At 36.0% G+C, this 16,651-nt stretch overlaps 3 protein-coding genes and 1 pseudogene across 8 annotated transcripts in view; 3 read left to right on the top strand and 1 right to left on the bottom strand.

Moving 5' to 3' along the window:
• The window catches only part of LOC131773292 (slit homolog 2 protein-like), a 36,125-nt gene extending 28,404 nt beyond the window's left edge, over positions 1 to 7,721 (bottom strand). For all 3 annotated transcript variants that reach the window (XM_066167208.1, XM_066167207.1, XM_066167210.1), the window contains exons 1-3: positions 7,477 to 7,721; positions 5,337 to 5,437; positions 3,474 to 3,619 (exon numbers count right to left, since the gene is read on the bottom strand). The gene's annotated coding sequence lies outside the window, so the exon portion shown is untranslated. The remainder of the gene's footprint in view (positions 1 to 3,473; positions 3,620 to 5,336; positions 5,438 to 7,476) is intronic.
• The window catches only part of LOC136281022 (uncharacterized), a 214,887-nt pseudogene that overhangs the window by 67,693 nt on the left and 130,543 nt on the right, over positions 1 to 16,651 (top strand).
• Positions 7,704 to 10,675, top strand: LOC131773291 (uncharacterized). 3 transcript variants are annotated; one of them, XM_066167206.1, is made up of 5 exons: positions 7,704 to 8,285; positions 8,712 to 8,814; positions 9,046 to 9,146; positions 9,364 to 9,495; positions 9,747 to 10,675. In XM_066167206.1, exons 1-5 carry the CDS (start codon positions 7,770 to 7,772, stop codon positions 9,759 to 9,761), a joined length of 867 nt encoding a protein of 288 aa, XP_066023303.1. In that variant the 5' UTR covers positions 7,704 to 7,769; the 3' UTR covers positions 9,762 to 10,675. The 3 variants fall into 3 exon arrangements, 2 of the variants coding, with proteins under 2 accessions (XP_066023303.1, XP_066023302.1); XM_066167205.1 differs by having other exon boundaries at positions 9,364 to 9,428; XR_010717529.1 differs by having other exon boundaries at positions 7,705 to 8,285; positions 9,046 to 9,267; positions 9,364 to 10,675.
• LOC131799498 (uncharacterized) lies at positions 10,690 to 14,605 on the top strand. Of its 2 annotated transcripts, XM_066167227.1 has the most exons (9): positions 10,690 to 10,892; positions 11,142 to 11,253; positions 11,360 to 11,443; positions 11,569 to 11,989; positions 12,380 to 12,466; positions 12,714 to 12,765; positions 12,914 to 12,979; positions 13,324 to 13,502; positions 13,640 to 14,605. In XM_066167227.1, the coding sequence occupies exons 5-9, from the start codon at positions 12,421 to 12,423 to the stop codon at positions 13,897 to 13,899; spliced, it is 603 nt and encodes a 200-aa protein (XP_066023324.1). In that variant the 5' UTR covers positions 10,690 to 10,892; positions 11,142 to 11,253; positions 11,360 to 11,443; positions 11,569 to 11,989; positions 12,380 to 12,420; the 3' UTR covers positions 13,900 to 14,605. The 2 variants fall into 2 exon arrangements, with proteins under 2 accessions (XP_066023324.1, XP_066023326.1); XM_066167229.1 differs by lacking the exon at positions 12,914 to 12,979.

Consider the following 16,651-nt stretch of genomic DNA (forward strand, 5'->3'; position numbering starts at 1 on the left):
GAAATCTATTATGGTGACACCATCTCTATTGAACTTTCTGTTAAATAAAACCTCCAGGTATTGGGTTAAAAATTATTAGCAACGTTAATGTTACTTCAGAGTACTTAACTCAACATATGATACATTAAAATATTGCTTGTGTTCTGATCTTGTAATGTACCTATCTATTTTTCCTAGACTCTTCCATTTGTAACCTCATATCTACCAACCTCAACTAAATTTTTCTGTATTCTTTATTGAAAATACAGTTCCACAAAACCTAAATACAATAATTGTAGTAAACGTTTTGCTCTCAACCAACTGAAAGTTGAACTTTATACCCTAATAGACAAAAGAAACCTACACTCAGCATTGTGTTACTTTACATGTATATATTGTCCAAAATTAGTCACACGTTCAAACCAAACAAGCTCCCAATGGCTTCTAATTTAGATAACATCATTTCCCGAATGTCCCTGCCCTTCTACAAAGGTTTGTCCTTGTGTACTGGTACACAAAATGTCAAAAATATTCATATGAAATTCTTCCCTAGAGTTTATTTCACATCACTTGCCTTGGAAAAGACAATCAACTAACAAACTTCAGAAGTCAATTCCACTTCGTTACGTTAACATAATCGTGACTGAATATCTCAGATCACTATGGAAGATTATGCTGATGTTTTTTCAGTTCCTAAAATCCTCGGGATACATGTGCAACATTTCTTGTCAAAATGAGACCTCCAAACCAAAGTTTGGCCAATAACTCTCATCTTCAGAATGAACATTTCGGGACTTTTGTATGCTAGTTATCTTGTGTTATTAATGAACAGGATCAATATTGAAAACTATCTAATGGTAATCAGATATTAGCTCTTCTAATAGAAACCCAATGAGACAAAAAGCAGCTAAATTTCGTGAGCCACACATGTACGCATTGCGGACCTATTTTTAATACCTAGCCAGAGGACGAGCATTCTTATCATCACTCGTTGAAAAAGGAACAAGGAATTTGATGAATCGCGTTTTTCCCACTACCCTCTTTCCTGAGAAAGCTCCGGTATGGTTTAGAGAATTAGGAATTTATTGTTTGGAAGTAAACAGTCATAGACTAGAGAAGTTATCTATATACTAAAAGTTATTGTAACTCAAGTAGTTATAACGTCTTCCTAAAGAGCATGTGGACAAAGTATGTTTTTCTTTTTTTCTATTTTTTTAAATTTCGTTTTATTTTCATTGATGCTGAGAAAAGAAATCCTAAGGTCGACAAGAAAAAAATGGAATATTAGTAATTTTTAGAACCTGCATCATCCACAAGCTGACTGCTTCTTGTCTCCAACTCAGTTTTCATTTGACTTTCAAATTTTTGGTTTTGCGAACTAATCGCCAATTTTTCCTCTTTTTTGTTGTTGTTATATATTAAATGTAAAACAACAATTCAAAGTGGACACTCCTATGCAGATTTTTCCATCTGAAATCCGAAGATCTTATCACTAAATCTCGATGTGTTTCGCTAAGCATTTGGACATTTTAACAAGTTGATTGTTTTTGATTCTCGTCAGCAGTTTACACGACATTGTAGTAATGTTTATAGAGAGAAAATTAATTTTGATCAGTTTTACCGAAGTGCTATGTTTTCTTTGATTTGACAGCACTAAGAAAGTTCATTGTACAGTTCATTTTTCGGTGATATCACACAACCTAAAGAAACTAGATGGATCGAATAACAGACTATACGTTCCGGAGATAAATAGTGAAGAATAAATATTCCATTAGAGCGCAAAGCAAACACGTATTCATCAACAGAATCGACATATGTACCGCAAATGAAATTATTTTGCGATACGCCGAAAAAATTGCGCACCGTCTTTAAATTAACAATTTTGCTGCAAGAAGGATAAAATAATTGACTACTAAGGGTTAAGGCTATTACATTAAGTACCTGAATATTGATTGTCCCTTTACACTTTCAGAGCCTGATTGCATTTATCCACATAAGCAGCAGAGAATAAATACACAGAAAAGTAAAGGTTTTTACAGCTGCTGTTAAGCGTTGTTGTAAATAAATTCAGAGCTAAGACAATAATTATAATCGCGTGATGCGTTTAAGTCACGCGTACAACAATTAGCTGAAAAACGTAACCTATGTTGTTCTTTAGGAAATTAATACTGAAAAAGTCGTTGTCTTTATTCTTGGCTAGCTGAACCAATTTTAAAAAAAAAAGGAAACAGATTTCTGCTATCAAACCTTTGCATTATTTTGTGCGCGTTAATTTATCCTTCGCCGACGTGACATGCCTGTCACACGAGGAAAATAAGCTTCATCAGCCAACCGAACAACCATTTTTAACAAAGGGAGGCTATTTGAATTTTTGCTATGCAGTCAGGAACCTCCACAACACGAATTTGAAAGCAACTCATTTTGTTTGTAGGCTTCAAAGGAAACTGATACTTGTAATTATTTTAAAAAAATACCCCGATATGGATTAGACATGAATATTAATTTTAACGGCGACCTGAGAACTGACTCGCAAGAAGAAGAAGAAGAAATAAGCAATGTAGGCACAGTTAACCCATGCTGGCAGAATGCGCCTCAGCAATTATGTAAATATATTTACGCACAGGCGTCCCGAGCTCACGTCATGAGAAAAAGCAAGCGATTGATTCATGAAAGCGTCACGCATTGTGTGACCCGGTGTTAAGTTACGAGAGGAAACGTTGAGAATTTAACTCGTTCGCGACTGAAGCTTGTATAGTAATTGGCGATGTTTACCTTGCTTTATTCGCCATGAAATCCTTATACAAAAAAAAAATGTTTTTTTACTAAAGATATTTCACTTTTCTATATGTTCAACTCCTAGTAAGTTGTACTGGATTGAAGACCAACTCGCCGACGTCTCTATTCGATTTTATACGTCAATCAAAACGGAATCAAAATTTTGAGTTAAGAATAACACCATTCCTTCTGAGGCAAATCCTTAAAGTTCCATAACACAAACAAACCTGCCGATTATAAGCTCAGGGGTTATACAACTTCGTAAGGGGTTTTAGGAGGGCTTATTAACAGAGGGGCCTATACCCGAGGGAACGTGTAACCGGAATAGAAGGCTAGTGCAGTGCTGATCAAAATACGTTTCGTATTTACTCGTTTTTAATTAGGATTCAAAACGTCACAATATATCAAATTAGTTTCAATACAGTTGGCACAGAATAAACACTAGCAACATGAAGAAAACTGGTACGTAGCAAAACTGAGAAAACAGACTTTTCTCTCAAAAGTTCATCTTTGCTCTTCTATCATTAAAATTTTATGTCCACGTCACAGCACTGAGGCCTTTCCTACTTTGGTATTGTAGAAACAAGAAAAGCTAGAACAGGGCTTATATCGGGGGAGGGAGGGGGGGGGCTTATAATTTGATGCTTTTTTTTTGTTTAAAGTTAGATGAGCCTTTAACCGAGGGCTTATAAAAAGGGCTTGTAAATATATGTATTTACCGACAGAGACTAAATGTCTCCTCTTGTAACATTTTTACCCGAGGCAAAAAGTGAGTGGGTTGTCTGTGACGTTCTGTTTCAGAACTTTCCTGCAATAGGTGAAGTTGTTCTCTCTTTTCAGGTCTCTACACTTTAATTTTCTTTGCCTGCAACAAAAATGCATCATCAAACAATGAGAAAACTTAAGAGAGATAAAAAAATAAAATATTACATGATAATATTTGATAAGAATTCCTATTTTACTAACGTCTTCTCATAAGGTAAACAAAAAGGCCAGGCACACCAGTTTTTCAATAACTTGATCATTACCTTTGTCTAATCCTAAAACCCCAGATAGTGACTACGAACTAGTTTTGCCTTGCAAATGTCATCCATAAATTAAACCACTGACAAAAAATAGCTTGATCGTTGAGCATTTTCTCCTTGTCAAAAAAAAAAAAGCTTTTGACTGTTGAGCAAATTCTCCTTGTCAGAACACAGAGAAAATTATGGAGAATATGCATATATATTGATGTTAGAGTGGAAAGGGTTCAAAACAGACAATAAGGAATGCATGTGTATAGATTAAGGATTAAAAAATATAATTGTGCTTCTATGATTTCCTTGGCTAACAGTTTGTTCTTGCAGGAATTGACACATGTGAGCACAGGGGAGCAGATGGGAAATGTATGTGACACCATAACAGTTACATGAGGTCAAGTACATCTCTTAATTCAAAGGCATCAGTGATGTTAAGAAAGTTTTGTTAAATGAACTAGTCATTGGAGTGCTGTTTGAAAAACTTTTAAAACATATAACAAGTCACCATAAATTATGAAATAAAAAATGTTCTAAACAAAACCTCATACAAATACTACTCTTTGTCCAATTTCCTGGTACACATTTCTAAAAAAACATTTTCAACCTGTTGGAAAATGCCTTAAGATAATTATATTGTTTGATTTGATCATTCATTAAAATGGAGACAGTGATGGACACATCAAATTTAAATGTTTTCTTTAAACTACTAAAGAGTTTAGTGTTGTTAAGTTATCTTTAAAAGTTTAAATTTCAAGTCAGTGTGTGGTATGGAAATCCTGTATTGCACTCAATAACTTATTTTTCAATTCATTCACAATAGACTAATCAGGAATGAAACATTTTTTTTCAGTATCTAATGATTATTATTACATTATTATAGGTATTAGAAGTATTTAAATTTAAGTAGAAAAAGCACAGCATTCCTATGTCTAAGTGACTTGCTGTAGTCTCTTATTTATCTTGAGTCCCTAATTTTTGTTGATGACTGTTAATTAAAATCAGAGAGAAATTAACAAAAAAGGACAACAACAATTTGACAATGAAAAGTTAAACCTTCCACTGATGAAAGGCTGAACCTGATTAATTTTGATTAAAGCTGACTCATTTGAGAGTGTAAGAGTTAGTTTGAAAGTACATGTTTCAGTATGTAAGTACTACAAATACTTTTGCAATTGTTTAAAATTGCAATGTTATACCTCCCAACCCAAAGCCATTTTTCATTTGACCCTAATTGTTGCCTTTAGCTTCAGTTCAAGGAACATTTGAGAGCCTTGGGGAAAGAAAACTCACTTTATCCCTTGAAGCCAGTCATTAACTCCTTGTGTTTAACAAATTACCAGCTGAAAGAAACTATGGACATTTCTAACAAAGAAAGTACTGCATGAAAAAGCCAAATCTTTCTATTTTAATCACCCCATTCCCTGAAAGGACACTTTTGTGCCCATCTTCAAATGACTATCTTGTCATGATAACTGAAGTTTGTGGTTTAAAATCTAACATAATATCCAAGCTAATTAAATTCAGAAAGAAAAGAGACCCTGACCAGTCTCCAAGAAAACTTACTACTTGTCTTATGCAGGCTTTAAGTGCTTGAAACTCCTTATCACAGGCATGCTTGGTTTAATGTTGTCGTTCTGGGACACACAGCTTCCATAAAGAAGGGCCTGAAAAAATGAATAAAAATATAATCATTAAGAAAATAAGATCTCTGACAAGAACCTTTTGGTTGAGCATTAACACAATCTCAGGCATATTCTCAATACTTAAAACAAACTGAGTAAGGTTTTCAATTGAGTGAGTCAATTCTTGGATCTTGAAAGTAAAAGGGTCAAGATTTCAGCTGGTTGGCTAAGAGGAGACAATTTGGGACAGATTTGAACACCGTAATGATCTTTTTATTCATCATACACAGTGCTATCTATAAATTTAATTGGGCCTAAAACAATCTAATACTGGAACTAATCTTTTCCATGACTGGTCTGTGATTGGCTAAAATATTAGCACTATCTAATAAACCAATCGGAGGCAAAAACAGCAATTTGGTTTCTTGTATTTTGCAGTAGTGGTTTCCGTCTTTGTTTATCTCTGTTTTTTTCCCCTTCTTTTTTCATATTTTAATCACAACATCACACATTATACTAAAAATACATCAGCAACCTCACTTTTACAATAAATTACTCATGATCAATAAATTCCATTATAATCCAACAAATTTATTTGCTAGTTGGCAACCGTTCTAAACCCATTACATGACAGAAAACTGGGGGATATCCAACACTGTACCTGAAGTGATATTCCCTAATTTTCCAACCTTATGTCCAATATGGAAAACTCTGTGTTTAAAACTCCCAAGATCTCATTAGTAATTCTCTGTACTCTCTCCCATACAGTTCTTGTGATAGTTTGGAGAGTTTGTTTTTGGATCAACTAATAATCCCCTAATTAATATTCTTCTTAACTCTCACCACTTGTCTGCTTGATAATGTATTACTATTCTAAGGAGAAATTCTGTCATGGTCACTCATGGGAATTAAAAGGTTAATTAAAGATGAAAAGCATTAATTGTGTGGTTGTTATAGAAGAAGGAACATGTATCTTTTGTCCATAAAATCATTTCAGTGGACACTGAAAAGTAAACCTCCCACAGCATCAACAGTAAGCTGTTCACAAACAATTTTCCCGCATGTTCAAAAATATTGAGGGATAATAAACATAACAGCCTCCATTTGGTGTAAATAGAGGGTAGCTGAATATAATTCATAATATAAACCTCTCAGCTTATTAGAAAATTGATGAAAGCTTAATGAAAATGAAATGGATTGAAAAAAATCTATAAATTTTAAATAAATTATGTCAAATGTGATTTTTTGCAGCAACAGTGCTTTTAATTTGTTTCTTATAGTTTCCTTTTTTATTCTTTAAGTAAGTCACATTAGGGAGAAAAATTGTACCCTTTGCCAAATTTGAAATTCAGAAGACACTTATTGAACAGTTAAGTTACTCTCTGTGATCCCAAAGTGCAGCAACAAACAAATGTTCCCTTTGTGCTTTAACAGCTGACATGTGGCTGATCTTTAGGGACACTTTTATCACACATTTATCACACTGTGATCATTTGCTGAGCTGTCATAAAAAAATACGACTTTCACTAAACGTTTGTTTGTTTCATTTTAGTGGGAAAACAAAGAATCTATTCTGCACTTGATTGATTTAATCACAAGTTGCATTATGCTGGCGGGTAAATCGAAACAAAACAAAGCAAAACAAGACAAGAAATAATAAAAAAGAACCTGATGATAAATTTGTCCTGAAGAATTCATTTAAAACAGCAACTACATGTAATCGCTATTTTGCCGAGGAGAAAATTATACGTAAATCCTTAGCATTATGTAAGCTCAATTAAAAATAAACAATTAACCAAACCTCACGTGCCTTCGATGTCATTTTTTTTTCTAGGTTTCAAATAACTTTCCTATTAGGTAATTCGTCACGGTTTAAATTGATACGAGCAATGCTAAGAAAAAGAAATCTGCGTATAAACCGAAAAAGTCGGTAGCCACAACCCCTTGCAGCTACATGTACCGGCATTTCATGGCCAAGTTTTGTGCAATCTTGAACTTGACTTTGTTAAAACGTACTTACTTGCGTTAACTACCCGTAGTACTTAGGCGTTGTGAACACAATGTGCCTAGTAAATTCTCACCTCTGTTTTGCATTCCACAAGAGGCTTCGCTAAGCCCGAGATTCTTCTGTAATCTTTTCCCATTAAGCTCATTATTTCAGGTAAATCTTCGTTTAGCCTTATCCGCCATCTTTAAGTACCCGATTCGCTCATAATTAACCGCTTACATGCCGATTTAATTAGTATCAAATTAACGCATACAAGCGGTCAAAGTAGGGCCTATTTACCTATCGAGACCTGAAAGGACTCAAGGCCTGGTGCCATAGCCTGCGAACCCTTGAAACGCGGCTTTGGAAAGAGCTTTGGATACCAATATGCCTCCTAAACGCGATTTTAGGTCGAAAAAAAGTTTGAATGTAGTTACTTTTAAAGGAGGAAAAGCTATAAGAAAGTCGAAGTTTAGTGTTCCAGTTCGATATGCCACCCAGCAATTAACTGATACAACGTCTGTAGTCGCCGGATCTTCTCTAAACACGTGCGGCGGTTTTTCTCCAGATCAAGAAGACCTTCCCAATATTGACGAATATCATGGTTTGAGAACCAACCAAAGATCTAAAAGTAAAAAAGTGCGACTGAAGTGCAAGTTAAAAGCTTACCATGAGAGGAAAGCCACGCTGGCTTTGTCTTGGCTCAATGCGAGAGAGCAGCTCGTCTCAGCGCTGTTGACCAGACAGGCTTTGCCTTTGGAGCAGATGTGTGTCATTCCTTTTTGCGAAGAAGAGGCGTGCGGCAGATGCCTCCACTGCAGTCCAGGGCAATTCCTATGCGCAGATCACATTAATTTAGTTCACGCAGGCGGTAGATCACTTCACCACCCGGAAGTTTGGAAAGTGAGTTGAAGATTTATGGAGGACAATCTCCTCCAGTCACCTTTTCAATTATGTTGTGAAACCCGATTTCTTGTGTACCCTGGCCGTTAGGCAATTTCATTTGTAAGTACGTTGTCTTGTGGTATAATTGCAGAGATATCCATCTTTATTTTCTTACAACTCCATATATCACCTCTATTCAATTACTTCACTTGATGTAGTTTTTTCTCAACTTCAATGTGCATCATGTCAATGAGACCTGACCCATTTTTATACAGAGGAAAAAGCGAAAGCAGTATGGATAATTTTTTCTTGCAAGCATACATGTAATTTGTTCTGTACTCAGAACAAAGTAAAGTTTATTTTTGGCAATTTTGAAAGAGTTGGCTGATTTAAATGGTGTGATTTGTATTCACCTGATTCATGTAGGATATTTTATGCTCTTAGGATGGAAGATTTGTGCCATATCAGTTTGGTGAGTGTGTATGGACCACACCTCACAACATGGATCATGGATATGTGCGTGACATTATGGCTGTCGGTTTGCATGGTTAGTAACTAGCAGCTGTGCAATATGTAACTATATTGTGAGATAGGTTGCCAGTCTGCAATTACTAGTACTACTTTTTACTTATACTTATATTTAAATAGTTAGGTTACCTCTTCCAGGAAGGTCTTTGTTTGTGTTTTAATTGATTTTTTCAACACAGACAGGAATTAATAAACAATTATTATTGAAGAATACAACTATGGACACTCTATGGTATTTTTCTTTATACAGGGCAGCAGAATCCCATCAAAATCAAATGTTGCGAGCATGAACCAGAAGCCATAACGCTGGTCAGGAATGGTTTCTGGCCATCTACTCCAAAACAGCCCCAGGTAGGCTTTTGACCTTGAATTTATGGCCTTGCTCCAATACATTTTCTTAGAATGTAGAGTGTCTTTAAGGTCAATATGTCAGGCACAGCAGTGGCTGGTCCCACCTGCTTCAAAGGTTTACGTAAGTATTCATTCAGTAATTTTTTTTTCTTATGCTTATGAATTCCTTTTTATTTTCTTAATTTATACAATAAATAAATTATTTGTTTTCCTTTAGATTAAGGACATCTACCAGCTCCTTGTTGGAGATTGTTTCTGCAAGTTCCAGTATATGTCTAGCAGGTTGAGTAACCTGAAGCATTTCAATCCTTCTTATGAGAATGATCATGAATGTCCTGCATGTCCTAAGGTTTGTTATAAGTCATCCTTCAGATGACATGTCTAAGTGGGTAATATTTACCTTTAGAAATCTCAAATGACTTTCACTATATGTGTTGGCATAACGAATGATATAATTTAGACAAGAAACATTGTTTTGAATCTTTATGATTCTCTCTTTTTCCTAGTGGTCCTCATAGTGTGGCAGCTGGTCTTAGCATTTAGACATAAGAAATATCTTTAACATGACATTTCTAATAAGATTTTGGCATCTGATTGTAGGAGAAGGGAAGTTAATTTATCTCTGTTGATGCATTGTTTGGATGTGTCCGCAAATGCAGTGCTGGAACTAGTGGAAAGTCCTCAAATCATGGAGAGGAACTGTTCATTAGCCAAGAAAAAGTAGATGCATATCTAGCTAATTACAGCAAAAGACCAAGCAGCAAGTCAATGGTGTGTGAACCAAAGGACTTTTTCTCTTACTTTGTATTTTGTTGCGTTGCTCTAACCTTTTGTTACCCATCAGTACTCATACCACTACTCAACCATTGCAATGAGAGACCAAAAGTAAAAATTATGTTTGTTACTTATAATAATGATGTCAGTGTTGAATAATTTAAATATGGTACAGTTTGAAGGGTTAATTACTTTGGTAGCATTCTGCCCAAAATACATGTAGCTCAAATATATTGTTAGTTTGTTCTGTAAACTTAATTTACAAGAACTGTGTGAATTGTCAGCTTCAAGAACAAGTACATAATCTATAATGCAGCCCCCTCTTTTCCTTGATCTTTTTCTATTTTTTATTTTTTATTTTTTTTTCAAATACAGTTTTTTTCCCTCTTTTTTTGCAATTGATTTATGGTCTTTAAAGGTAATATCTTTGTATTTGCTTACATAACTAACTCTGCCAAGGGTGTCTACTGTCACTCTTGCTGGTCTCAAGCCTGAATGAAAGAGGAAGGGTTGTTATCAAGCAGTAAATTTATTTGGTTGTCCCATTTTTAAAATTTTTATGAGAAATTGATGAATGATTATTATTTTCTGCCAATATTTTCCTTGCCACCTTTCCCATACTGTAATGTTTAATTTCTAATGTGAGGGTTCACCTCCAACAACCCATATATACTTTGAATGCTACACGTATATGAATGCTACATAGATCTTAATTCCTGTTCTGTTTTTATCTTTGATACTTCTGCTTTAAATGACATCTCAAGAAAAGGTAGAAAGGAAGTTGGAGATTAAGAGTTAAATGTTTTCTGTGGTGGGAGCAGTGTAATCAGTTTCAAGCTGGTTCCAATCTCTGTTCCAAAAACAAATCCACAAAGCTCGATGAGACAGCCCTCTTTGGTGGAGGCTGCAAGCACGAAGTGCCACTGAAGTTTTTCAGCTTAAAGAGAGGAGAAGAGTATGTACATGCAAAAGGTAATCTGTACATTATTGGTCAGCTATTGTTAAGAAATATATAACCAGAGTGCCTTGTAGGATGCATAAATTAAGAGACATGTCACTTTTAGGTTCTTAAGGAAAGAATTTGTGTATGATAGTCGTACTTCTGTATAGCATAACTCTGTTCTATACACCATTTCTATTAGGGTACTCAATGAAACTAGGGAACAAATAAATTACTGCATGGACATTGTGGCTAATAATGATTATATTTTTATTAAACAGGATTGGAAATGCTGTGTATTTGCTAAAATGGATTAAAAATCATGTGCAAGATAAAGCTATTGACATTCGCTTCTTCTATGATATTGCATGTGTGCTGGATACACATTTGAGAGTAAGATTTTTTAGCAGTTTTATTTGAATTAAGTTGTGGTCATGGTACTCTGGCATTTTTGCTTGTTAAATGATGCCCTGTTGTTTTTAATTTATCTTCTCTGTAGAATACGCACCAGGAAACATTGCTTGAAAATGTTACTCTTGCGATACCTGCATTTCACTGCTATGGACACAAAGTTTCTTGTCAGGTATTTTGAAATATTTTCCTTTTGAACACTTTTGAGGAGTTGAAAGGTATTGAAAAACACATGCATGCTTACTCTAAAACAGTTATGGTTTTCATGAAGCTTTGTTTGGTCTTTTGTAATGCCAGGTCAACTACAGTGGAAGACGGCTGGAAGGGTTCGGGATGAGTGATGGCGAGGTGATGGAGAGACTGTGGTCTTACTTGAGGCCAACAGCAAAAATAACGAAGGAAATGACTCCAGCCCACCGAGTTGATACATTAACTGACTTCTTGGTGCATTACGCTAAAAAGTCAATTTCGAACCTTGATAATTTAGCTGTTAATCTTCACGTTTTACAAATACAGTTATCACCACAGTATATCATATTATAAACGATTTGTGATATGTTTTCGTAAACTCAATCGTTATTTTGCTGTTTTTCACCATGTTTCGTTATTCCCAAAAATTTAGGAGAACGACTTCGTGACCATTTAAAGAAAGCAGTGGAAACGGAGAAAGAAACTGAAGAGCAACTCAATTTGCTTCTTGAGAAGTTGAATGAGACAGGTAGGGATTTGATTTCGTTACTTTCTTTATTTTTCCCTTCAACTAATTACATTGTTCCTTTACGTGTTAAAAAGAATTAGACTTCATTGCATGTGCGTCCTGTTGTGAGCTTTATGTCGTAAATACATGTACGGTTAACGTTCCTTAAGAACTTTTGTAAAGAAACCACATGGTATGTTTTCATACTCCATGGACCAACTTCATTCAAATAACTTCAGCTTAAGTGGTGCACTATTTTGATACAATCAATTGTATATTCTTTTCCTTTCATTAGCGAATTGGCATTTGGGTATTGCGGAATACTAAAAAATGAAACTTCGATGAATGTAACTTTGTTAGATACATAGGTATGTCTAGATAATGATACAGCCCCATTTTACTATTACCAAGGTATTAAGGTGGACGTATCCAGCATCTCAGAGTGGAGCATTATGGAGAAATCTACGGCTAACAAAGCGGCCAGTACAGGAAGACCCAGTACGTACAAATTTCGCCTATTCATTGAGGGGAACTTATTTGGAATGGTTCACCTTTAACGACCAATAATAATCATGGCAAATGAATGATTTCCATTTTACTTTGCCCCCCTTTTGATTACAGAGTGATAAATGTTTTGAAGTGCTTAAGAGGAAATGAGAGTACCACAACTGAAGTTCAGATAGGTACACGCAAGTTACTTAAACAGTTACAAGTTCGTTTATGATTTTACGTTTCCTACTTGAAGGTTCATCACCAGATGATTACCCGGACAAGTTGAGGCAGTTTTTCTGTGTAAGGTATGAAGTAGCATGGGGATCTGGTTTTCATACAATGTTTACCCCAAATTTTACAGGAAATGTGTCACTTTTGGTCCATCACTTTCTGTCATTTCTCCTGACTTTCTCTGATGCTTGTCCTCTGAATTTTCAAACTGTTCATTAACAGAACAAACCTGCAAAAATGTTCCCTGGCATCTGAAACTTGGAAAGTACTGACCGATCAGCTTGACAGGTATGAAACCATATTTTGGATCCTGCAATTTATTCCCCTAATCTGGGAACTAAATGATCTTTACGTAAGAATATTAAAACGATTTTCAAATGAGGTCCGCCAAAACAAAGCAAAGAACTCATTACCAGCCACAAAATCTAGAAATAGCTTATCATACAAGTAAACAGACAATCAGAATTATGGAAAATTCCATGTCATTAAACGTGGAAGTCGTTATTGGTATTTTACTGGGTTCTCAGGGCAAGTTTTGATTGCCAATCGCACTTCAAAGCAATGCAAATCCAAACCAATAATTTCAACCAAATTTTGGGTTTCTCCATTGTTTTCCTTTACGCTGGTAATAGGTTGGATCAACAGCTAAAGAACCTTGAGGGCGGCCAACCCCGATGGTCTCCTGACAGTAGCATGTATATTGCATACCTCCGCGATTTGCAAGACAAGCGTCGAGAAGACTTGCTATTATCCATGCAAGTCAAGTGCTCAGAAAGGTGGTTTCTCTTACAACTGATGAAGAAATATGCAGGTATTGCATTGATATGTTCCAGTGCTAACAGTCGTCGATAAAAGCCCGATTACAGCTAACCAACACATCGTATTGAAATGATTATAACCTAGGCTTTCTAGGGTATCATTTTGACTCATGTCGTGTTAATTCTTTAGATGGACAAGCCATTGCAAAACGGCTTTGTACGCAAATTACAAAGGCAACGGGAGCCATTAAACAGCTGGTCAAGGAGTACACAAGACAAAACGTTGACACGGTGGGTTGTAAATACCCCTCCACAATTGCAGTTGAAGACGCGCTAAGCATCGACAGTCCACTGTGGCGTGAACTTAACGATGACATCCAACCGAAGTCTGCTGTTCCCTATTGTTTAAAGAGGCAACTCATTGATTTGTTTCACGTAAAAGATGCTTAGAGGAAATAGCCAACACCAGAAGAAGAAATGGCTCGGATGTTCAGTCATTTCGAGGGAAAGTTGAAGGTATTGGACACTTGGTCAAAGGAACTGATGGCACAGAAAGATACGGAGCGAGCTCGCGCATTACTCTCCATTGCCCGCACTAAAATGGATGAGCTTTCCGTATTCACAGGTCATCTCCACGGTCTCTTTTCTAATGATGATGGTAGCCATGAGGAATGTGAAGCTCAGTTTGACCTTAGAATTTTCCCCGAAGTGGATTGTGATGACGCCGATGAGGAAGTTCAGATGGAGGACGATTACAACACTGATGAAGCTGACGTGGTTCAACAGCTTGGCCAGAGTGAAGTCTTTGAGGACCTGCGTTCCGTTCTCAATGCTGAATACGGAAGTGACAGTGAATCTGATTCAGATAGTTCAGATTTAAACACAGATATATCTTGATTGTAACTTGTGAGTCGTTTCAACTGCCTGTTCCTTTTCCTCTCTCACTCAAGAATGTAAATCTACGAACAAGTGTTACCAATCAGCTAAAAAAAATTAAGCTCAGTGTCAACTAGTCAGTCACTTTACACGACAAATAACAGCTCTCCTCCAAGAATTAATTCAATCTTGTTTTATCGACTTTGGCTCCTTGACGCATCCTTACCTGGTCATTTTGTTGTGACGTTTGAAGCCTGATTAAATTGAAAAAGTTTCAGCATTTTCGCCTAAGTGTCTTTGTTTGCGGGACAAGTATTTTAACGCATGGCAATGGCGACCTTCCGAGGAGAGTTTCCGTTCTCATTAGCCGAGTGGTCTCTGCCGAGTTAATTCCCCCCGTTTGTACGTTTCCCGCAAGTTCAGTTTAGAGTGCGTGAAAACTTATCGTCAAACTTGTTAGGATAAACATCGATAAACATCGGATATGCGAAACTCGATGGACAGTGCTTTTTCCTTTTATTGCCAAGAAATTAACCAAATAAACATAAAAAAAGCAAACAAACACACAAACAAAAAATATGTTACAAAAACCACGTTACAATTTATAGTGCACAATTCCAAAAGGTTATGGCGCCTTCACAGGGAGGTCAGCCTGAAGAAGTAAACTTCAGTAAGTCGAGTGAAAATAGGTTGCCGGCTCTAAAGGCCATTCATAAAACCATCGACAAAAATCGATTCTCCGTCATAGAATGCACCATTCAACCACAAAGTTTCCCGGATTCACTGTGCGCCATGAATGTGTGTTCGTGGTGGAAAAACAAAAACCACACGTATTTTTCAGGCCGTGCTTGGTAACAGCATTCCAAATTAGTGTCTGCGTAAAAAGGGTTACAAAGTAAATAACGTTGGTGTTAAATACTTAGGAGACCAAATAGTACACTAGTCTTTCATTCCAGCGTGATCACTTTGTTTCATGGAAATTCCTAATTCCTTTTCACACGTAATAAGCCCGTCACTTTGAGTGGTAAACACGCTTAACACTGAACTTTACAAAGTCAGAGATAAAAAATAGGTCCGCAATGCGTACGTGTGTCTAGTGCTGGGTTTTAGCGGTACTTCCGTGGGGTCTTGTTTTGTGTAGGTTTGGTTGCAAGTTCAATTCAACAATTTGAACAAGAATTAATTAAAATAATTTTAGCTGCAAGGTTAGGTGGCTAAAATCTGGAATACAGAGACTGGAACATAGACATCAGGGATGAACAAGTTTATGGGTAAAAAACAGCCTGCATTACAAAAGGAACCGTAACTGTATGTATTTAACACAATAAGTAAGAACAAAACATGATTCAAGTTAGGAATTGTGAATTATTTTCTTTTACATCAAAATTTAATGAACATATAACTGTAATATAAAAAAGAAATAGAAAGTTTAACAACAGGAGAGTATGAAGAAATGCGAACAGCTCTACTACTTGATAATTACTGAAGGTTTCAACTGAGACGGGTTACTTTTGTAATTGAAAATTATAAGTGGCAACATCAGTAATCTGCATTAAAAGCCTTGAGTTCCTGTTGAAACTTTCTCTTCAAAAATCTCTTTAAAAATACTGTTCATAAATGTACTTCAGTTACAGTTTTCAACTGAATGTACAAACTCAATAAAATATATAATATCTAAATACTTTTAAATACAAAAAGTCACTTGGGAGAAGGGGAATGCTATAACAGAACATTGTCCCAGTGATAATAACATGAACATTTTTGTCTTTAGTGAAAGATACAACAATGGCTTTGGTATCCTGTTAAATGGTAATACAGAGTGGATGCATTCTGATCTTTACCATCATTTTGGTTCTTGCTGCAGTTTAGTTCTCTGCAACACTGACTGCAGCCACAACTTTAGTTTTCTTATCAAAGGTAACAAAGAGCATTGGTGTATTTAGGAATGCTTCAACAACAATATCTTCACTTAATGACTGCTTAGCGTCAACTTTAAACAACTGTAAGGCACTGAGCAAAGTATCATTAAAAAATGTTACAGTGGTGTTAATGTCATCATGTCTCAGCAATGCCTGCAAGTGGTACTGACTGCTGCAAGCAGACACTTTCTGCCTGAGGCCACATGTTTCACACTTTAGTACATTCCCTGGTGTTGCTGGAGGCTTTTTGTTACATTTGCAACATTGGCGATAGCACATGAAATTTTGAACACCAAGGACTTCAGCATTTGTTGATGTTTGGGTGAAGTAGTCTGGCAAATCACCTGGTGAAGCTACTTTCTCTGGAAAAGGATCAGCTGGTGAAATGGAACAGTCATGCTTTGGTG

Source organism: Pocillopora verrucosa, chromosome 5, assembly GCF_036669915.1.
Source record: "Pocillopora verrucosa isolate sample1 chromosome 5, ASM3666991v2, whole genome shotgun sequence".
Taxonomy (NCBI): domain Eukaryota; kingdom Metazoa; phylum Cnidaria; class Anthozoa; order Scleractinia; family Pocilloporidae; genus Pocillopora; species Pocillopora verrucosa.